The sequence below is a fragment of the Chroicocephalus ridibundus genome, chromosome 19 (genome assembly GCF_963924245.1).
Source record: "Chroicocephalus ridibundus chromosome 19, bChrRid1.1, whole genome shotgun sequence".
NCBI classification, from domain to species: domain Eukaryota; kingdom Metazoa; phylum Chordata; class Aves; order Charadriiformes; family Laridae; genus Chroicocephalus; species Chroicocephalus ridibundus.
This window is the reverse complement of record NC_086302.1, coordinates 4,716,576-4,736,394: the sequence shown is the minus strand read 5'-3', so window position 1 is coordinate 4,736,394 and position 19,819 is coordinate 4,716,576. Positions and strand designations below refer to the sequence as shown.

The window sequence follows — 19,819 nt, the reverse complement described above, 5'->3', positions numbered from 1 at the left end:
CCCCTGTGCCCCTCTACCCATGTACCCCTGCACCCTTACACCCATGTACCCATGCACCTGTGTACCTCTCTATCCATACATCCATGTACCCCTGTACCCATACATCCCTGCACCCTTGTGCCCATGTACTCATGGACCCCTGCACCCCTGTACCTATCCACCTGCATATCCCTGCAACCATGTACCCCGGCACTTGTGCACCCATTTATCCATGCACGCATGTACCCCTGAAATTGTGCACCCGTGTACCCCTGCACCCCTGTGCCTATCCACCCGTGTACCCATGCACCCGCTTACCCCTGCACCCATCTACCCCTGCACTTCTACACACGTGCACCCATGTACCCTTAAACACATGTACTCACAGACCCGTGTACCCCTGCAGCCGTGTACCCATATACTCGTGCACACATGCACCCATCTACCTATGCACCTGTGTACCCCTGCACCCATGCATCCCTGCACCCATGTACCAATGAATCTGTGTACCCCTGTACCCATGCATCCCTGCATCCATGTACCCCTGCATCCACCTACCCCTGCACCCATCTACCCCTGCACTTCTTCACACATGCACCCATGTACCCCTGGTACCCGTTCACCCGTGTACCCTTACATCCATGTACTCGTGGACCATGCGTCCCTGCACCCATGTACTCATGTACTTGTGCACACATGCACCCATGTACCTATCCACCTGTGTACGCCTGCACCCATGTACTCCTGTATCCCTGCACCCATGTACCGCTGCACCCGTGTATCCCTGTACCCATGTACTCCTGTATCCCTGCACCCATGTACTCCTGTATCCCTGCACCCATGTACCCCTGCACCTGTGTATCCCTATACCCATGTCCTCCTGTATCCCTGTGTACCCATGTACACATGTATCCCTGCACCCATGTACCCCTGCACCTGTGTATCCCTGTACCCATGTACTCCTGTATCCCTGCACCCATGTACTCCTGCACCTGTGTATCCCTGTACCCATGTACTCCTGTATCCCTGCACCCATGTACCCCTGCACCTGTGTATCCCTGTACCCATGTACTCCTGTATCCCTGCACCCATGTACCCCTGCACCTGTGTATCCCTGCACCCCTGTATCCCTGCACCTGTGTATCCCTGCACCCATGTACTCCTGCATCCCTGCACCCATGTACCCCTGCACCTGTGTATCCCTGCACCCATGTACTCCTGCATCCCTGCACCCATGTACACATGCATCCCTGCACCCATGTACCCCTGCACCCGTGTACGCCTGCACCCATGTACTCCTGTATCCCTGCACCCATGTACCCCTGCACTCCTGTATCCCTGCACCCATGTACCCCTGCACCTGTGTACCCCTGTACACATGCATCCCCGCACCCATGCATCCCTGCGCCCAGGCACCCATCCACCTGTGTACCCCTGCACCCACGTACCCCCGTATTTGTGCACCCCATGCACCCCTGCACCCCATCGCCATCCATCCCCTCCTGCCCGCAGTTGCTGTGGCCGCAGCAGCAGCCACCACCCCACCCCACCCTGTCCCCCCGCCAGCGTGACCCACAGGCGGCCGCGCTATAATTACCCCTCTCTCCTTGTGCCGCTGCCAGTATTTGCAGCTCCGGCTGTGGATGGGTGCTGGCATTTGGCACGACACCCTGTTTATCGCCGCACCAGCTGGGCACCGTGTGCCGGGGCTGTTTTCCCCGGCGGGTGCGGGTCCTGAGGGGCCATGCTCGGTTGCTTCCCCCCCAGGATGTTTCTGGGTCAGGTTTTGCAAGCGAGCGGAGGGGCTGGCCGGGTCATGGCCGTGCATGCCAGCATGGGGAGCAGCCCTCGCCACCCTCCCTGTGGCTGAGGGTACAGAAGAGCCCCCCAGCCCCCGGTACACGTGCCAGGTCTGGTGGCTGTACCTCCCCAGTTCTCCAAGCACGGCCTGGGGACCCACTGGTGCGGCATGTATTTGCACCCCAGCAGTGGCCACATTTTGAGGGTGGAAAGGGAGATGCTCTGTGTAAGCCACCCCCTGCTGCTGCTAGCCCAGTTCTGCCCCATTCCTGGCACCGCCACACTGTCCAAATGACGGCGGGGCTGTTTATTTGCCCCTCCACGCCCCCAGCCCGATGGCGTTGTGGGGTCCAGCCCCAGAATCTGGCCACACTGCCCCCGGGGGTGAGCAGCCATTTGGCCCTGGGGTGAAACTCCGGCCCTGTTTACCCCCCAGCTCCATTTTCGGCGTGCCCGCAGCCGCAGCACGAGCGGGCAGGGCCTCCCGGACAGCCTGTCCCTGGCTTGTTTACCGCCGCCGGCGGCATCCCGATGGCTCAGTCCCGTGTGACAGGACACCAGGACACCCGACCCTGCTCAGGATTTGGCTCCTCGTGACCAGGGAGCGACTTATAAATAGCGGGATGAGGGGTGCTGCCGGCAGCCGAGAGCGGGTGAGAGGAGTGCGCTGTTGTTCCGATGGATTTCCAAGCCGGCATCCTGCAGGATGGCAGCCCCATGGAGAGCCTGGAGAAGCAGCTCATCTGCCCCATCTGCTTGGAGATGTTCAGCAAGCCGGTGGTGATCCTGCCCTGCCAACACAACCTCTGCCGCAAATGTGCCAACGACGTCTTCCAGGTAAGAGGGGGGGGTCCCCACGCCTGTTCCCCTCCCTTGCCCTGGCTGGAGGTCACCGGGATGCTCATGGTGCTGTGGGAATGCTCATGGACCCCCCCGATGTTCATCTCCTCCTCCCAGGCCGCCAACCCCTACTGGCAGAGCCGGGGCAGCGTGATTTCGGGGGGCCGGTTCCGGTGCCCATCGTGTCGCCATGAGGTGCTGCTGGACCGTCACGGCGTCTACGGGCTGCAGAGGAACCTGCTGGTGGAGAACATCATCGACATCTACAAGCAGGAGTGCTCCAGGTAGGCTCGGAGGGCCGTGGCTGATTGCTTGTGCCTTGTCCCCGGCGGGGACACGGGATGCGGGGATGTGGGGATGCCCATCTCTCGAGCCCCAGCACCATCATTGAGACCACAGGAGACTGTGGTTGGGCGAGAAACTGGGGGGCTTCTCTGCCTTAACGGTCCCTGACCCAAATCTTCCTCCCCTGACCCAAAACTTCCTCCCCAAACCCAAAACCTCCTCGCCGAACCCAAATCCCACCCACCCACAGCAGTTTGGGTCTCTGGGTGGCTTAAGGGGATGATGGGTCCCCGGGGGGTGGTGGCAGCAAGGCAGGTCCTGTCCCCCCCACGCTCCGCAGCTGGAGCGTTGGGTGGGAGATAAGAGGTGTGGGGGACAAATCCAGGCTCTGCCTGTGACAGTGGCACTGCTGGCTGATAAGGGGCAGGGGGACAGTTTGGGCAGGACACCGCTCTGTAAAAGCATTCAGCTGGTGGGGGGGGACCGAGGGGGCAGAGGTTCTTGAGGCGGAGCGGTGGCCCCGGCCAAATTCCCCGAAGCGCTGTAAATATTGTTTGAGAGCCATGGGGACGGAGACGATGGCACGTGGCAGGTGTCTGCGGCTGCTGCGGGGGGGCCTTGGGGGGGCCAGCCCTGTCTTCGCCTCAGTGGGTTGGCTTGTCCCCATGTCCCCCCTGGCTGCAGAGGGGATGATTCAGCTGCAGCCCCTGGCTGGGACCCCTCAGGGGTTTCTGGGTGCCCCCGCCCCAGTCACGCGTTGGGTGACAACAATAAATCCCGACAGACCAAGGCTAAAATTAGGCGCTTGTGCAGTGTCCCTGGAGCGCGGCCCCGGGGGCCACTCGCCCACCTGCCGCGTCCAGTGCTGCACTGGTTTAAACTGGTGCTTACTGGGCTTAGGGCTTAGGGAAGCACAGGGGTTCGTGGCTCCCGAAGGAGCAAGTGTGAGGTTACGCCAGGATCTGGCCTCTTTCCTGGGGACCTGATTTTGGGGTGGCTGTGCAGCATCAGTGGGGATGTCACCGCAGTGGGGATGGCACTGCGAGGGGGATGTCGCCACGGTGGGGATGATGCTGCAATGGGGACATCATGGCGGCAGGGATGTCACCGCGATGGGGACGTCACTCCGATGGGGATGTCACCCTGACGGGGACGTCACTGCGGCCGTGCCGCTCTCTCCAGCAGGCCACTGAAGAAGGGGGAGCACCCCATGTGCAAGGAGCACGAGGACGAGCGGATCAACATCTACTGCGTCACCTGCGAGGTCCCCACCTGCTCCATGTGCAAAGTCTTCGGTGCCCACAAGGACTGCGAGGTCGCCCCCCTGCAAACCGTCTTCCAGGGCCAGAAGGTGCCGTGCAGGAGGAATGGGGGGTGGTGGGGGGCGATGCCGCGGGTGACACAACCAGTCTCGGGGCGATGTGCTGAGCTGTGACAGCCTCAAATAGCACAGGGACCCGCTCACGGGGTATTAATAGCCCCCGGGTGACATCGCCCAGGAGACAGCCTATATTTAGAGTGGCCGTGGCTCAGGGGGACGTGGGGGGAGCGGACCTGGGGCCGGGCAATGCCCAGCCTGTCCCCGTGTCGGGATGGGATACGTCCCCATCCCGTTCCCCGCTGGGGTTCAAGCTGTTTCCATCCATCCCCCCTGCCCAGACCGAGCTGAACAACTGCATCTCCATGCTGGTGGCGGGAAACGACCGGATCCAGACCATCATCTCCCAGCTGGAGGACTCGTGCCGGAGCACCGAGGTGAGGAAAGGGGGAAAAGGAGCCCATTGAAACCCGGAGGAGTGAAAGCTCGGCCGGGGGGGCATTTGGGATGGCCAGGAGGGATGCTGCTGGTGCTGGGGGACACGCAGGTGGCATCCCTTGCCCTTGGTCCCCGCAGGAGAACAGCGAGGCGGCCAAGCGGGAGCTGTGCGCTCGCTTCGACGCCTTGGCAGCGGTGCTGGAGGAGAAGAAGTCGGAGCTGCTGGAGCGCATCACCCATGAGCAGGGCGACAAGACAAGCTTTGTCCAGGGCCTCATCTGCCGCTACAAGGAGCAGCTGGAGAAGTCAAGTCGGCTGGTGGAGACGGCCATCCAAGCCATGGAGGAGACCGGGGGGGCCGCCTTCCTCATGGTGAGACCCCCAAACCTCCACCCTTCCCCACCGGTGCCCACGTGGGGTCCCACCAGCTCGGGGACATCCCGGTGGCTGCCGTCTGGCTTCACTCACCTCTCCTCTTCCTCCCCACAGAACGCCAAGCAGCTCATTAAAACGTAAGTGCACAAATTGCGGAAAATTCGGTGACCCCCAGCCCCTGCCCTGCAGATAGCCATGGGGTGCCCAGGCGGTGAGCGTGGGGGTGCCCAAACCCCCCGCCCCCGCGCCCCATGGTCCCCCAGCCCAGCGAGGGGACAGGGAGGGGACATGGCTGTCTCCTTGCCCAGGATCGTGGAGGCCTCCAAGGGTGGCAGGCTGGAGAAGATCGAGCACGGCTACGAGAACATGGACGCCTTCTCGGTGAGCCTGGAGCACCTCGCCGAGGCGGTCCGTGCCTTGGACTTCGACCCTGGTAATTCAGCCCCCAACATCCCCCCCATGCCTCTTTACCAACTCCCACTCACCCGGTGGCACCCGCCGCCTTTCCCGGTGGCCCCGCGGTGATGTTTGGTTGCCTGTTTGCAGCCGAGGAAGATGAGGAGTACTTTGATGGGGAGGAAGAAGAGGTGGAGGAGGATGTGGCGCCCGAGAGGGCAGTGACGGGTAAGAGGGGCGGCACGGCCAACCCCACCTCCCCGGGACCCTCAACCTTTGGGGGAGCTTTGGGGGTTTGGACGCCCCCCTCAACCCCTCCATCCTCTCCCCCCGGCAGCTCCCCAGTAGCCGCAGCGACGTTGCCGGCGCAGGAGAAACGCCGCGGGCGCAGGATGTCCGGCGACGGGACTCGGGATAGGGTGGGCGACAAACACACACGCCGTGGGGGCCGGTGGCCTCGCGAGCCAGCGCCTGCTCCAGCAGGGGACACTTTTCTATACGGGTGCAAACAGGACAATTCCGCACGTTTTGTATTCTGCCTTCTTTTGTATATAATTGTCACAGATTTGAATTTTGTGTATTTTGTAAAGAAAACTGGTGTTTTGAGTGGTTTTTTTTCCCTCGCTTCTCGGTTTCAGCTCGTCAGCCCCGTGATGGGCGGTGGGGATGCGGGTGGCTTTGCCAGGCCCGTGCCGTCGCCAGTGTCCTGGCTCGGTGGCCAGCGCGGCAGAGAGATGCCTCCTGGCACAACACTTAATTTTTGGCCTCATTAGCACCTCCGGCAGTGCTGGCACCCTGTGCCTGGCCACCTGCCCGGGGGTGTAACAGATTGGCACCCATCAGGATTTATCTCCTGGCTATGGGGAGCCCGGGGACAGTGTTCGCCTGGGCTTGGGAATGCGGTGGGAGGGTGGGAGAGGATGCTCCGGGCTATGCCAGTCCCTGAGACAGGGACAGATTCGGCATCAAGCTGCCGGTTTGCTGCTGGCTGAGCTCACGCGACTGCAAAAATATACCAGGACTGCAAAAATATACCACTGATGCTTTTCTCCTGCAAAAATGTAAGCCCAGCTCGGTGCCTGGCTGAGGGGAAACTGAGGCAGCACCCGCAGCAGTGCTCTGGGCTGGGCTGTGATTGCAATTAGCCCCAGGGCAATTAGCACTGCTCTCCCAGGGGGGTGGGCAGGGGTCACTGCCGTGGTGGGGATCCGGCCCCAGGCTTATCTGTCACATGGCTGCTCCGTGGCTGCACCTAAACTGGGGGGGGGAGGGAGGGCGACGGGTCCCCAAGGTGGCGAGGGGGGTCACCGGGTGCCTTTAGGGGGGGTCACCGGGTGCCTTTACGCGGGGGACAGGGCTCCATCCTCCCCCCGCCTCGGGGGGCTGAGTCCGTGCCCTGGTGCGCGGTTCCTGGGGGGTGCCCATGGGGGGGTCCTCCCAGAGCAACCCCCACCACCACCCCAGCATCAGCAGCCCCCCGGGTGCCGGGTGAGTGGGGCAGGCGGCCGTGGGTGCTTTGCAGCCGGCCTGGCCCCCCCTCCCCGGCCGGGCTTTGCACACGAGTCCCCGGAGCTTCACACGGGACGAGGCCACCGGCTGCCACCAGCGCCGGCCACGCACCAGGGTCACCGCACCGGCCACACACCCGGGTCACCAGCCCCAGCCCCCGGCCCTGGAGGAGGATGGCACCCGTCGAGGAGAAACGGCACCTGCTGAGCGAGGGCGCAGGCGGGTAGGGGGGTGCCCGGGGGGGCTGGGGATGTGGTGTCCCCTCTTCCTCCCAGGTGGGGTCCCCTGGAGGCACCCGGCCAGGGAAGGGGCTGGAGGGGGGGGAGCGTTCAGGGTCTGATCTGCTCCCTGTAATCCTCCCAGGACCCCCGCTACGGCCCCTCTCCCCGACAGGTCCTACCTGGGGACTGTGCAAAAGAACGGGCACAACTCGGTGCAGGGACAGGCGCCCGCCCTGGAGCTGGGGGCACGGAGCAGCCGGCACTGCCACACGCAGGGGGGCGACGGCCACCCCGGCCAGCAGCAGCGGGCACGCAGGAAGCTCTACCTGGCCGCCAGCATCTGCCTTGTCTTCATGGTGGGGGAAGCTGTGGGTGAGTGGTGGGACAGGGTCCGGCGGGGACGGGTGGGACACCCCAAGCGGCTGCCCACAGGGTGCAGGCAGGGCTCCCCGTCGCTTTTCAGTGGGGTCAAAGCACCCAGCGGAACCCCCACTGCGGCACGGGGTGACCTGGTCTATGCCTGGCTTGAGGGTGACCCCCCGCCTTCCCGATGCCACCCCGATGTCCCCGATGTCCCCTCTCCGCAGGCGGGTACCTGGCGCACAGCCTGGCCATCCTGACGGACGCAGCCCACCTCCTGACGGATTTTGCCAGCATCATGATCAGCCTCTTTGCGCTCTGGGTGTCCTCACGTCCCCCCACCAAAACCATGAACTTCGGCTGGCACCGGGCAGGTAACGGGGTGGTTTCACCCCCGGGGCTGCCGTCCGGGTACCGGGGTCCCCAGGGAGGACTCGGAGCATCCCAGGGTCCCCTCCCCACGGGGACCAGGAGCCTCGGGGAGCATGGGGGGGCATGGGGAGCCCTGAAAAAGCCCCAGCACCGTGTCCATGGGCTGGGCAGAGGCACCGAGCGACCGCGGGGATGGGTGCTGGGTGCCCACGCCGCGCCCCGGTGCTGCCGGGGGGGGGGTGCTCAGGCTTGGTGCAGCAGTGAAACAGCAATGTGGGGCTCGGGGGGGGGGGATGGCTCTCCGCAGAGATTCTGGGGGCCCTGCTGTCCGTGCTCTCCATCTGGGTGGTGACGGGCGTCCTGGTCTACCTGGCTGCCCAGCGCCTGATCTCGGCCGACTACGACATCGAGGGCAGCGTCATGCTCATCACCTCCGCCTGCGCCGTGGCCGTCAACATCGTGTACGTACAGCCGGCTCTCCCCATCCCTCCACCCCGCCGAGTGTCCCCCACCCTGTGCCCGCTGGCCCCAGGGATGTCACCGCTGCCCTGCTCTGCAGGATGGGGGTGGCCCTGCACCAGACGGGGCACGGGCACAGCCACGGGGCAGGCGGCGAGCAGCCCAACGCCAGCGTCCGCGCCGCCTTCGTCCACGTCGTGGGGGACCTGCTACAGAGCGTCGGCGTCCTCGTCGCGTCCTACATCATCTTCTTTAAGGTCTGGGGGGGTCACGGGGGCAAAAGGGATGCTGCGGACACAGGGACAGCGGCTTCAGCCAGCCCTGGCCAGGCACTGGGGTGAGGTGGAGGGGATCATGTCCCCTCTCTGCTGGTGCCGATGGGGATTTGGGGTGAGGTGACAGCGCCGGAGGGACATCACCCTCTCCCACCCCCCCCCAGCCTGAGTACAAATACGTGGATCCCATCTGCACCTTCCTCTTCTCCGCGCTGGTGCTGGGGACGACGCTGACCATCCTCCGCGACGTCCTCCTCGTCCTCATGGAGGGTAGGGACTCACCGGGGGGGGGTGTCTGGGCCACCCATGGGTGCCGCGGCCCCCGTCCCTCCAGCGCCTGCGGCTCTCCCTCCCCAGGCACCCCCAAAGGGATGGACTTCAACGCCGTGCGGGAGACGCTGCTGGCGGTGCAGGGGGTGGAGGCCGTGCACAGCCTCCACATCTGGGCGCTGACGGCGGCGCAGCCCCTGCTCTCGGTGCACATCGCCATCAGTGAGTGTCACTCCCCGGGAAGCGATGGAAGGGGTGGGGGTGGGATTCGGGGTTCACCCGCACCCCGACGTCCCCTCCCTTGCTCCTTGCAGACGCGGGCGCCAGCGCGCAGGAGGTGCTGGAGGAGGCCAGCTCCCGGCTGCAGGGCACCTTCCGCTTCCACACCACCACCATCCAGGTGGAGAGCTACTCCGAGGAGATGCGGGACTGCCGGGAATGCCAGCCCCCCCGCGACTGAGACACCCCCCCCCCCAGCAGCCCCCTTGCATCCCAAGGGGGGACTTTTCATACGTGGAAAATAAAGCGGAGCAAAGGGCTGGTTGCGTGGGGGGGGGATGTTGGGTCTGGTGGCGCCGGGGCGTTATCTCGGGTGTCGGCTGGGAGCGAAGGCAGCAAGGACAGACCCATGGCCGTGGCAGCCAGAGGAGCACGGCTGCTGGAGGCCAGCGATTGCCTTAATTGCCACTATTTCTATTCAGCTGGGGAAAAAACAGCTGAAACAACCCATTTCCCTTCTTCAGGGAGCGCTGAGAAGCAAGGGAGTGCTGGGGTGCCCGGGGGCTGCAGGGGGACCCATCCCAGCTGGGGGCCGGGAGGACACGCTGGCCCCGCTCTCACCGCTTATCGCTCCTCTGTTTGCCCTTGGGAAGCCAAAGGACTCGCCCTCCCCGCGGGGCTGGGGGCTGGGGGGGGCTGCGTGTGCGGCCGGGTGCTGCACGGGTTATTCCCAAGAGTGCCCGGGTGGCCGCCGATGGCAGAAGCACCGGTGTACCAAACCGCTGGTGCTCCCGGTGCTCCCTGCCGGGCACATCCCGCTCCCCGCATCCTACATCCGCTGGCCAGACTCTGCCTCTCCACCCACCTTTATTGCACTGGTAAAACCCAATAACAAGTAAAACCCAATAACGAGTAAAATCCCGTCAGCAGCGACCGTCTGCTCCGGGAGGGCTCCGTGCACCGGGAATAGGGCACCCGGAGCCGGCCCCGACCCTGCTCCCCGGCAGCCCTCAGGGTTTCTCCAAGCGCGGGTATTTTTTGCGCAGGACGGAGACCTGGTCCTTGAAGAGGACGGGGTCGAGGCGCAACTGGGAGGACATGAGGGGCATGTAGCCGAACCAGTCCGCCAGCTGGTTGAGGCAGTCCTGCTGCTGGGAGAAACGCCGGCCGCCGGCCGTCCCCGCCGTGCCCTTCACCTTGGCAGGAGGGGAGCGTGGGGGTGAGGGGCTCCGCTCCCCAACCGGGGGGGTCCCCGCATCCCCATCCTTGCACCCTACCTGCTGGGACACCGTCTCCTTGTGCTGCTTCCGCTGGGTGACCTTGATGGGCGGCAGCTTGGTGACAGCGGCCACAAGGACGTTCATCAGGATGTCCTCGCAGGTGGCCAGGCCATCCACCAGCTCCCGCAGCCCCACCGGCAGGAACTCCGTGAAGAGGCTGTGATAATACCTGGGGAGGGACCGATGGGGGATGCAGGATGCGTCCGAGACCCCACCCCACCAGCCTCTCCCCGGCTGGGTACCTGTGGTAGAAGGCGGCAGCGGTGAGGACGATGGAGATCTCGTTGGTCCACTTGGAGGTGTAGCCCCAGCGCCTCTGCTCGGGGTCCCAGAAGTGGCTGCGCGTGGGGAAGCCCACGATGCGCTCAGGGAAGCTGCGCCACACCACAAAGGCAAAGTCCACCTAGCACGGGACGGGGGACGGTGTCACCCGTCTGCGGGGACCTGCAGGAAGGGGCTCGCCGTCGCCGCTGGGCGTGGGTGACATGGGGACAGCGGACACCGCTCCCTGCCAGCCCCACGGTGACCACTGAGCATCCTTCCTGGCTCAGCACGGGACTTGCCCCAGCTCCACGGGGCTGGGGACCGTGGCATCCATGGCCTCACCTCGCTGGTCGAGAGGCTGGTGTGCTCATCCAAGCTGAGCACGGCGTCCGTCTGGATGGCCGCGTAGGGGAAGAAGCGGTCGCTGAGCTATGGGAGGGGGGAAAAAATTGGGTTGGGATGTGCCATGGGGTGGATGCTCCAGCTCCCTGCCCGCATCCCGGCTCCCTGCCCACGTCCTGGCTCCTCTCACCTTCCCCCTGCCCTGGATGATGGTCAGAGGCACGGTGGTCTGGGGCCATTTCCCGCTGGGCGGCGGTGGCTTCTCGCAGCTCCACAGCACCAGGATCTGCAGCGGGGGAGGACCAGCGTGTCCGGGGGCGTTTGGCCGGGCTGACCCGTTGGGGTGCATTGGCAGATGGGTGTTTGCAGGGTGGCCAGAGCTGAACCCTCCCCAGCCCCGCAGCGGGACCTGCTTTAACCCAGCTCACCCCAAAACCATCTCACGGCGGTTTGGACTACAATAAACCCACAGGTGGGTCCCACCTCCACCCCGGCGGGCTGGGGAGACAGCTCTGCCCACCCAGGGGTGACACCACCAGCCACCCCATCCCACCCCAACCCCACCCTCGCCCTTCCCAGCACACAGGACCCTGCCCCGTCCCTCCCGCTGCATCCCCGGGAGCTGCACCGAGTGGCGCGGGGCTCAGCTCCCCCGACCTGGGCGCAGTACTGGGATCCGGAGACGGCCTGGATGAGCCTGAGGATGGGCTGGGAGAGGGAGTCGGCTGGCGAGACGGCCCGGATGAAAGCTGTGAATTTCTCCGAGGGGCTTGAGCCTGAAAAAGGAGGGGGAGAGGAGAGGTGTTGTGGCATGCACTGAGTTGGCCGTGCTCAGCGGGGGCAGGCGGGGTCCTACCGTGCTGCAAGTAGTAGAAGGGAAAGTCCCCGAGGTGGGTGGAGAAGTCAGGCAGGGCCAGGAGCCCCCCAGGCAGCGTGTTCCAGAGGAAGCGGGAGCGGGAATGGTGTGGGAGCAGCCGGTCCTTGATGATCTGCCAGAGGCCGGGGAGACGCTCTCAGTACCCCGGTTGTGACCCCGAGGTCCGGGGCGGGGGGGGCAGTTGAGGTTGAGGGGGGGCTCACCTCCAGCGTGGTGTGCACGATCTTGTCGACGGAGGAGAAGTACGCGTCCCAGAGGAACTGGGTCTGCTGCTGGAAAGCCAGCACCCGCTCCGGGTGGATGCAGCGGACGGCGGAGGGGATCTGCGGCAGCAGGGGGGGAGCTGGCTTCCCACTGTCCTCCCCCCAGCCCCCCGGCAGGGCTGCCTTGCCTCTGCCACCTCCACACCATCCCGAGGGACACCCCGCGGCCAAGGATGTTGTGCCACCGTCCCACCGCAGCTCTGTCACCTCCCCTCCCTGGAGCAGGATCCGGCCCCAGGATCCTTGGGGTTTGGGGAGATGCTCAACAGCCCCCCCAGTGAGATAATTGATGCCCCAGGACTGCAGCTGGGATGGGACCCCCACTCCGGGCTGGATGAGACCCCCCTGCATCCAGCCGTGGCAGAGTAACCATGCTCAGCTGTGGAGGTTTCACCCCCAAGCTTGACTGGGGGGCTCCGCCACCACTGGCATCAACATCTTGGGGGGGGGTCCCTTGTGTGGGGCAGGATCCGGCCGCGGTACCTGCAGCAGCAGCCGCTCATTGCCCACGACGGCAGCTTTGCTCCAGTCGATGGCTTCGGCGAAGGGCAGCTCCCAGCCGTCGCTCAGCAGCACCGGGATGCAGGCGGCCTGCGGTGGGACCCCACACAGGCTGGGACAGAGCCCCCAGACCCCGGGATGGGGGTCCCCCGTCCCCCCCACCCGCCTTGTACCTGCAGTGCTTCCAGGAAGCGGAAGGAGCCCAAGCGCCTGCCCCGGGGCACGATGCAGAAGGTGGAATTGTGCAGCAGCTCCTGGTAGTCGAACCTGGGATGGGAGATGGGGTGGGGGTCAGGCACAGCCCCCCCCAGCCCAATGGACATCCTGGGGGGGGTCTCACTGGCACATGGCAAAGCTGAGCATCCCTCCCGCGGGGCACAGGGCCAGCCCAGGGCAGCGTTGGGCTGATTTTGGCCCCGAATAGCCCCAGCTCCATGGGGCCGGTGGAGCAGGGACACCCTGGGGGATGGAAGGATGTGCCCGGGCATCACTTAAAGAGGGGGGGGGTAAGGATAGGACCCTTCAAAGGCATTACCCAGCTCCCTCCTCCTGCCTGCAATGAAACCCTGTGTAAAGCCAGCGCCCAAACCCCCGAGCCCGAAACTGTGGCGACTCCTCTGCCGTGCCCAGACTTGCTGGGCAGGACGGGCTCTGCCTGCCCTGGCAGCGTTTTGGCGGGGGCAGAGGGCCGGCTGCCTGCCTGTCCCCCCCCCCCCTCCCAGGCAGGGCTTGCGCTGTGGGGCTATGAAAGCCCCTTCTGTGCGGCCGGTGGGGAGAGGTGCGTCCACTGCCGGGTCCCTGCGACCGCGCCGGAAAATCCAATATTGACATTAGGTCGGGACAGACCCCGTCTGTTCCTGCCCGCAATGAGGGAGGGATGGGGCAGCCGAGTCCTGGATGGCCCAGGGGGGACACACGTCGTCCAGCGGAGGGGGGGGCATGAGGCCAAAGGGCTGCTTGAAATGTGCCGGTCCCCAAAGGGGACAGGGACGTGGAGATGGTAACAACGTGGGGGTTGAGGACATGCCCCCTCCATGGGTGCTGGAGCACCCTGGAGCATCCCGGCAACCTGGGACGTGGGAAACTGTCGCCAGTGCCAAGGCACAAAGTTTTATGACCAAGACCCAGCTCCGGAGGAACCATCCCGACATCTCCAATGGATGCTGCAAGCCCCATGGGTGCACCCTGCTCCGTTAACACCCCAGCTCCTGGCTGAGCGTCCCGCCAGAGGGACGAGGGTGGCTCAAACAGAGCCCAGACCCCCCCCACCGTGACACCGCAGCAGTGACGGCCACATCCCCAGAGCTGGATGCTACCAGCGCTCGCCCTGATGGCAACGCCACTGTCACCCGCTTCTGGGGGACCCCAGCCCGGCCGTGACCCCCAGCACCTCTGTGGGGCTGTTCCCGCTGGCAGCAGGACGGGTCCTGGGGGACAGAGCGGCCGCAGGCAGCCTCCCCTCGCAGGCAGCCGTCGTGGGGAGGCTGGCGCCGGCCGGGCTGCGGGGCCAAAACCTCCTGATGGAAATACTTCGCTCCTGACGCGCTGCGGTTTCCGGGTAATCACGCCGTCAGGGCTTCCTTGTTTTGTTAGGAGCCGGGACGGGAGCCCGCCGCGCTCCCTCCGCCTGGCCCCTCCATGGCTCCGGCCAGGCACGGTGCCGCCAGTGGGACCCATCGGCTCCAGAGAGCCTTTCCCAATCCGCTTTGATTGCGTTAAACCTGGGGCAGCCCGTGGCGGGGCCGGACCGCAGCGCTGCTACAAGCCACCCTTTATCTGGGCACAGAACTGGTTTGTTTTAGGCAGCCCCCGCCTCCACGGGGAGTGAGGAGGGTGATGGAGCCCCCAGCAAGGCCTTCCTCTGCTCCCGGTGCTGCCCACCACCACCCCAAGCAAATGGGGATGTCCCCAGCGCACCAGGCAAAGGGGGAAGCTGGGGTCTCACTTTGTCAACCGTGGCGTGTCCCCTCCCCACCAGCCTGTCCCCATCATCTGGTCACCATCCCGGGGTCTAGGGACACCTTCTCCTGGGGCAGGAGGTCACAAATCCCCGGGAAGGGGACGGCAGAGCGATGGAGACGCCGATGACTTTTTGCCTGGGTGTCCCATGGGCACAAGCAGGCTCGCGGTCACGCGCAAGCATGCTGCCCTGCGCCACGTGTCCCCCGTCTCTCTGCTGCCTAAAGCCGTCCCGGGCGAGGTGTAAATCTCCCTGTACTTGCAAACAGCATTAGGGGATTACCTGGGCCGGGGGGAAGGGGGATTTCCCATCCCACCACCCCTTGGGGCTGACCTTGGGCCCCCTGTCCCACCAGCCTGTGACGTCTCTCACTGTCCTGCCATGCCCCGTCCCCAAAAAAGGCTCCGCCACAGGGGCTGACCCTGCCAGGCTGGTGGCACTCGCCGGATGGGGCCACGCGGTGGCCGAGCCACCCCGAAGCCCCGGCTAATCCCGGTGCCTGCGGCACCCCAGCTCCACTTTTACCTCCCGGCACCTCCTAAGACGCTTTGAGGATGATGCCCAACGTGGCCTCTCCCCATCTGCTCTCCGGCCGGCCGGCTGCGGGACGTCCCCAAGCAGCAGGACGGGGACCTGCCCATCACCGGCGGGACAGAGTGTGCTTTTCAGCCCTGGAGCTGGTGACGGGTCCCAAGCAGCTGGATGTGGGGGGGGGGCGAGGAGCTGGCGTGTGTCCCCGCAGCACAGAGCGCCCCAAACCCACGGAACTTTGTCCCCCCGGTTTTTCCACCCAGGTCCATCACACTGCTGCCGCCATCCCTGTTTGCGAGGGGGGGACGCAGGGGGACACCCCCCACCCCAGCACGTCTGGGTGAGCTCGGGGCCGCCCACACTGGGATGCCCAAGGACCCGCCAGTTTTGCGGGACTTTTAGCAGAGCCGGCAAGGGCGGGGGGTGTTTTTTGGGCTCATCTCCAAGAGAAACGTTTATGTTAGGGGAGGGCAGGAGGGGGGAGAAGAAAAGCATCATTCATCAGCGTTAGGAAAAAGGGAAATCGTATTAGAGGCGGCCGCGGTGATTGCAGATAAGAGCCGCTCTCGCCAGATTACTCGAACTTTAATACAGAACAGGAAAGCCCTGAACAACCAGTGCCTCGCTCCCCACTAGGGAAATGAAACCCTCATCCATTGCGGCAGAGCCCAAAACCTTCCTCTCTCCCCACCTCTGGAGGTCCAGCCACCACAGACGGGCACGGCTGCGACCCGCAGAGGGGCAGGAACATTTGTGGGGTGTCCCCCTGCCGCCAGACCCCCTTTTCCCACCCCGTCTCTGACTCACTTTTCGTAGTCGACGTTATCCTTGTCACAGCGCGTGTCCTTGTGCTTCTCCCAGTCCTTGCCATGCTTGCAGGTGGTGAGGGAGACGATGTCCTTTCCGTTGTGGATGTGGTGCAGCGCGTTCCTGGTGCCGGAGCCGATGCCGGTCAGGTACCGCTTCCCCTTGAACACCAACAAGTATTTCTTTTTTGGGGGGATGGAGTCCTGGTACAACCACCCCCTCTCCCCGCCGCGCTGTGGGTGGTCCTTGGAGAAGAGAGGGATGGAGATGTCAAAGCCGGGCCTGAAGTTCTCAGTGTAGAAGCTGGCTTTGGCCAGGATGGCCTGGCCGATGTCAAAACCCAGGTCCTCGGTGTAATTGGGCCAGGTGCCCGAGTAGAGGTTGAAGATGAGGTGGTTACGGCCGCCATTCCAGAGCGGGAAACCACGGATTTTCTCATCGACGTTACGGACGTATTGACCCGAGAGATGGTCGCGGTCCAGCGTGTCGATGCTGAGGATGAAGAGGCAGGCTTCCGCGGGGTTCGGGGTGTAGTAGCGAGAGCGCTCGATGGAGGTGAGGATTTTGCTGTAACTCTCCGAGAGGGGCTGGTCCCTCTCCCGGGGGTAGGTGAAGACTTTGAAGCCGTTCTTCTCGCACCTGGAGAAGTCGAAGCAGGTTTCCATCCGGCATCCGCTGTTCTTGTAGACGCTCAGCCGTGCCGCCCGCCGCTCCCGGGGTGATGGCAGCGAGGGGTCCCCATCGCTCTGGAGCAACTCGGGGTCTGCAAAGCTTTTGAGGAGGGACCGATCCGTCCAGTGGGGCCAGTTCCTCTGGGCTTCGGCTTTCCTCCCGGAAAAGAAAGCGAAACGGCGCAGCTGGTCTCCTCCAAAGAAGAAAAGCAGGAGCCAAGAGGCAAGGAAAGTCAGGAAAATGTATTTCTTCCTGGTCTGCATAGGTTCATGTGCAGCCCCGGCTCCTCATCGGGCTTGGATGGACACCAGAGTCCGGTCAAAAGGCCGATGTCCCGAACCCCAAGCAGGCGGTGGGACGGCTCCCGGTCCCCAGGAAGTATTGTCCCGTGGCCCTCACTGCCCGTGGGAGCGTGGATGAACCCCACCGTCCTCTCGCTGTCCCCTCCGACCAGGGCTGCACTGGTTTTTCGGGGCTGTCCCCCTCTCCGGCTGCAGGGCAAAGCCGGGCGCAGCAGCGTCCCACTCCCGTCCCTGCGGCGCAGCCTTCACTTCGCCGGGCCCCCGTGCCACGACAATGACATTCCCATCGCCGCTTGGCCCAGCTTCAAATCCCTGGAGAAGGGGAGAGGTCGCGCCGTCGCCGTCCTGCTGCCGCCACCCGTGTCACCAGAAATGGCTCCCCGTGATGGGACACCCCCCCTTTTCCCAGACCCCTCCTGGGAATAAAACCTCCCGCTCCCTCCGGAGCCCTCGGCTCTCGCCAACCTGCTCCTTCCCCGTCTCCGAGCCCGGTCCCCCCGTTACCTTTGGGGACACGCGGCCCCAGTTGGGTTTCGGGTCGCTGTGCCCTGGAGTGTCGGTACACGGCTCCCCGCGGCTCCGGGCTGCATCCCCGGCCAGGGAAGGCGGCGGAGCAGCCGCCGTGCCGGGCTCTCCCCGCCCGCCGTTCCCGGTGCGCGGCCGCACGGAGGAGCCGCTGCGGGAGGCTCCACGCAGCCCCGCTCCCGGTGCCGGGGAAGGGGGGACACTGGGGGGGGTCTCCCCCTCCGCTCGCCTCCCCCGGGGGTGCCCCCGGCGGGGTGCGCCTGGCTGAGGATGGGGGGGGCTGGAGGTGCCCCCCCCCGCGCCTTGTCACCTTGTCCGTCTGTCCCCGCGTTGGGCTGTCTGTCCCCGTGTGTCCGTGTGTCCCCGGCTGCCTGCGCCCCCGGTGGCTGCCCGTCCTCCTGCCCCCGTGTCAGGCCGCCTGTCCCCCCCACCCCCGGGGCGGGCTGTCCCCTGTCCGTCTGTCCGCGTCCCCCCCGGGGCTGGCTGTCCCCTGTCCGTGTGTCCCTCCACCCCGGGGCTGGCTGTCCCCCTGTCCCCTCTCCTGCCCGCCTCTTCCCCGGTCAGTGCCCGGCCCCGCTGCCCGGCAGGTCCCCGCCGTGGTCCACCATCACCCCCCGCCGTAGTCCATCACCCCCCCGGTCCGTCCCCCCCCTGGCTCCGGTCCCCCCCGCTCCGGTCCCCCCCGCTCCGGTCCCCCCCCGCATCTGTTACACCGCGTCCTATTCCCACCGTCACAACATTCCCCCTTGGCCCCGCCCACCAGCCCTCCCATTGGCCGCCCGCGCCCCCGTGGGCGTGGCCACCGCCGGCCGCGGAACACCCCCCGCCCCCCGCGGCGCCTTCCCATTGGCCGCGCCCCGCCGCCCGCAGAACGCCCACGTGGGACGGGGGTTCCCCGCGCGCCGGCGGTGGGGGCCCCGGGGGGCTCCGCGGGGTCCCTGCGCCGCCCGCCCGCGGCGGGACCCCCAGGCGAGGGCCATCCCCCGCCCCGCGTCCCCGCTCGGGGACCCCCGAGGGGACCGGCCCGTCCCGCTGGTCTCAGCCCTCGGGTGGGGCTGGCTTCACCCCCCCCAGCCCCTCTGCGCACCGGAGACCCCCTGGGAACCCCCAGAGGAACAGTTATAGGGCAGCGATAGGGAGCAGGGACAGAAAAACAGCTGGGGCCACCTCCACCAGCGACACCCCTGGGCTCCAATGGCACCCCCAGGCTCCAGCGACCCCCGGGCTTCAGTGACACCCCCGGACTCCCAGCATGGGGTGGCGAGGACAAGTCCTTCTGCACCCTGACAGCTCTTCCCTAAATCAAATCCAGCTCCAAACCCATCCACGCGCGGCAGCCGGGGCCACGGCGCAGAGCCAGTGGTGGACTGGGGGGTTCACCCCCCCACGGGGCAGAGATGGGGGTCCCAGCCTGGCCTGACCCCCCCCCCCCAGATCACAAATCCACAGCTCACGGCTGTGAAAGCTCTCGATGGGGTGGCTGGAATGGGAGCCGGGCGGCAGCGTGGGCCGAGTTAATCCCTTTAAAGAAAACCCCTGTAAACCCCGCGTGAGCCCAGCGTGGGGGGGTCGTGGTCAGCAGCAAACCCAGCCGGCCCCCAGCGCTCCCCCAGTGTCACCCGCCTAACCGGGAACCCAGGGGGTCACCAGCGGGACCCCCACATCCCGGTCCCGCAGGGCTGGATCGGAGGTGAGAGCGGGATGGCCCCGAGCAGCGGGACTGGAGCAGCCTCCCCGTCTCCATCCCATTCCTTCTGCCATGTGGGGGTGCGGGGGGGGGGGGCTGAGCCCTGCCGTGGGGAGCCAGGCGTGGGCTGGAGCGGGCAGCACCGGCATGTCGGGGCTCGCCTCTCCCACCCTGCCCCGGCATCCCCGGCCCCGCCGGCCGGGCAAGCCGGGACGTGATGCCATGCTGGATCCCGTCCAGGGGTGTAACAACCTGGCCGGCCTCAGCCTGCAGGGAGACCAGCCTCGGCATGGGGGTGCTCGGCACCCCGGGGTGGCTGTGCCGGTGGGTTTGGGCTGGGGTCCCCTCTCCCTGCTCCAGGCTGGGACCTGGGGGACATACACACAGTGACGCTAGAACAGCCCCCAGCGCCCCATTCGGTGCCCATCCCGTGCCTCAGTTTCCCCGTGCACCCAGGGGACCACGCTGGGGAGCCCGCCGTGGGGTCGCATGCGCAGCAGCTCGGTAGGGACGTTTTTTACCAAATCCGGGGATATTTATTTGCCGGGCCCGGGCGAGGGGATGGCGTGGCCCTGTGGGGAGTTAATCCCCGGCCGCCGAGGGGATTACCACGGGCCTGGGGCCGCTTTAGCTGCAGAAAGCGGATTAACCAAAGGACAGGGAACGTGGGGACGGACAGCGGGAGCCCCAGG

The 19,819-nt window shown here is 65.7% G+C and overlaps 3 protein-coding genes across 6 annotated transcripts; 2 read left to right on the top strand and 1 right to left on the bottom strand.

Moving 5' to 3' along the window:
* The first annotated feature begins 2,407 nt into the window (after nt 1–2,407).
* On the top strand, nt 2,408–6,025 carry TRIM63 (tripartite motif containing 63). 2 transcript variants are annotated; one of them, XM_063356120.1, is made up of 9 exons: nt 2,408–2,616; nt 2,737–2,903; nt 4,090–4,255; nt 4,564–4,659; nt 4,799–5,032; nt 5,150–5,172; nt 5,344–5,468; nt 5,582–5,659; nt 5,769–6,025. In XM_063356120.1, the coding sequence occupies exons 1-9, from the start codon at nt 2,458–2,460 to the stop codon at nt 5,777–5,779; spliced, it is 1,059 nt and encodes a 352-aa protein (XP_063212190.1). In that variant the 5' UTR covers nt 2,408–2,457; the 3' UTR covers nt 5,780–6,025. The 2 variants fall into 2 exon arrangements, with proteins under 2 accessions (XP_063212190.1, XP_063212189.1); XM_063356119.1 differs by having other exon boundaries at nt 4,087–4,255.
* A 339-nt stretch (nt 6,026–6,364) lies between these two features.
* Nucleotides 6,365–9,362, top strand: SLC30A2 (solute carrier family 30 member 2). Of its 2 annotated transcripts, XM_063355880.1 has the most exons (8): nt 7,005–7,163; nt 7,304–7,533; nt 7,749–7,895; nt 8,201–8,354; nt 8,453–8,609; nt 8,792–8,897; nt 8,985–9,119; nt 9,212–9,362. In XM_063355880.1, exons 1-8 carry the CDS (start codon nt 7,114–7,116, stop codon nt 9,355–9,357), a joined length of 1,125 nt encoding a protein of 374 aa, XP_063211950.1. In that variant the 5' UTR covers nt 7,005–7,113; the 3' UTR covers nt 9,358–9,362. The 2 variants fall into 2 exon arrangements, with proteins under 2 accessions (XP_063211949.1, XP_063211950.1); XM_063355879.1 differs by lacking the exon at nt 7,005–7,163 and adding an exon at nt 6,365–6,492 and having other exon boundaries at nt 8,201–8,609.
* Nucleotides 9,363–9,853: 491 nt separating this feature from the next.
* EXTL1 (exostosin like glycosyltransferase 1) lies at nt 9,854–17,962 on the bottom strand. 2 transcript variants are annotated; one of them, XM_063356102.1, is made up of 12 exons: nt 17,420–17,962; nt 15,942–17,227; nt 12,817–12,910; nt 12,626–12,733; nt 12,083–12,202; nt 11,859–11,991; nt 11,660–11,778; nt 11,193–11,288; nt 11,003–11,089; nt 10,639–10,799; nt 10,394–10,565; nt 9,867–10,312 (listed from the first exon to the last, which is right to left on the bottom strand). In XM_063356102.1, exons 2-12 carry the CDS (start codon nt 16,874–16,876, stop codon nt 10,127–10,129), a joined length of 2,211 nt encoding a protein of 736 aa, XP_063212172.1. In that variant the 5' UTR covers nt 16,877–17,227; nt 17,420–17,962; the 3' UTR covers nt 9,867–10,126. The 2 variants fall into 2 exon arrangements, with proteins under 2 accessions (XP_063212171.1, XP_063212172.1); XM_063356101.1 differs by having other exon boundaries at nt 9,854–10,565.
* Between the last annotated feature and the right edge of the window lie 1,857 nt (nt 17,963–19,819).

Bases quoted from the DNA above. Each gene is read 5' to 3' on its own strand.
- SLC30A2 (XM_063355879.1), top strand. From the start codon at position 6,472: ATGCTTTTCTCCTGCAAAAAT. The intron at 6,493-7,303 runs GTAAGCCCAGCT...TAATCCTCCCAG, and splicing joins TGCTTTTCTCCTGCAAAAAT to GACCCCCGCTACGGCCCCTC. The intron at 9,120-9,211 runs GTGAGTGTCACT...TGCTCCTTGCAG, and splicing joins CTCGGTGCACATCGCCATCA to ACGCGGGCGCCAGCGCGCAG.
- EXTL1 (XM_063356101.1), bottom strand. From the start codon at position 16,876: ATGCAGACCAGGAAGAAATACATTTTCCTGACTTTCCTTGCCTCTTGG. The intron at 11,779-11,858 runs GTAGGACCCCGC...CTCCTTTTTCAG, and splicing joins CTTCTACTACTTGCAGCACG to GCTCAAGCCCCTCGGAGAAA. The intron at 10,566-10,638 runs GTACCCAGCCGG...GTCCCTCCCCAG, and splicing joins GCTGCCGCCTTCTACCACAG to GTATTATCACAGCCTCTTCA.
- TRIM63 (XM_063356119.1), top strand. From the start codon at position 2,458: ATGGATTTCCAAGCCGGCATCCTGCAGGATGGCAGCCCCATGGAGAGC. The intron at 4,256-4,563 runs GTGCCGTGCAGG...CCCCCTGCCCAG, and splicing joins CCGTCTTCCAGGGCCAGAAG to ACCGAGCTGAACAACTGCAT. The intron at 5,033-5,149 runs GTGAGACCCCCA...TCCTCCCCACAG, and splicing joins GGGGGGCCGCCTTCCTCATG to AACGCCAAGCAGCTCATTAA.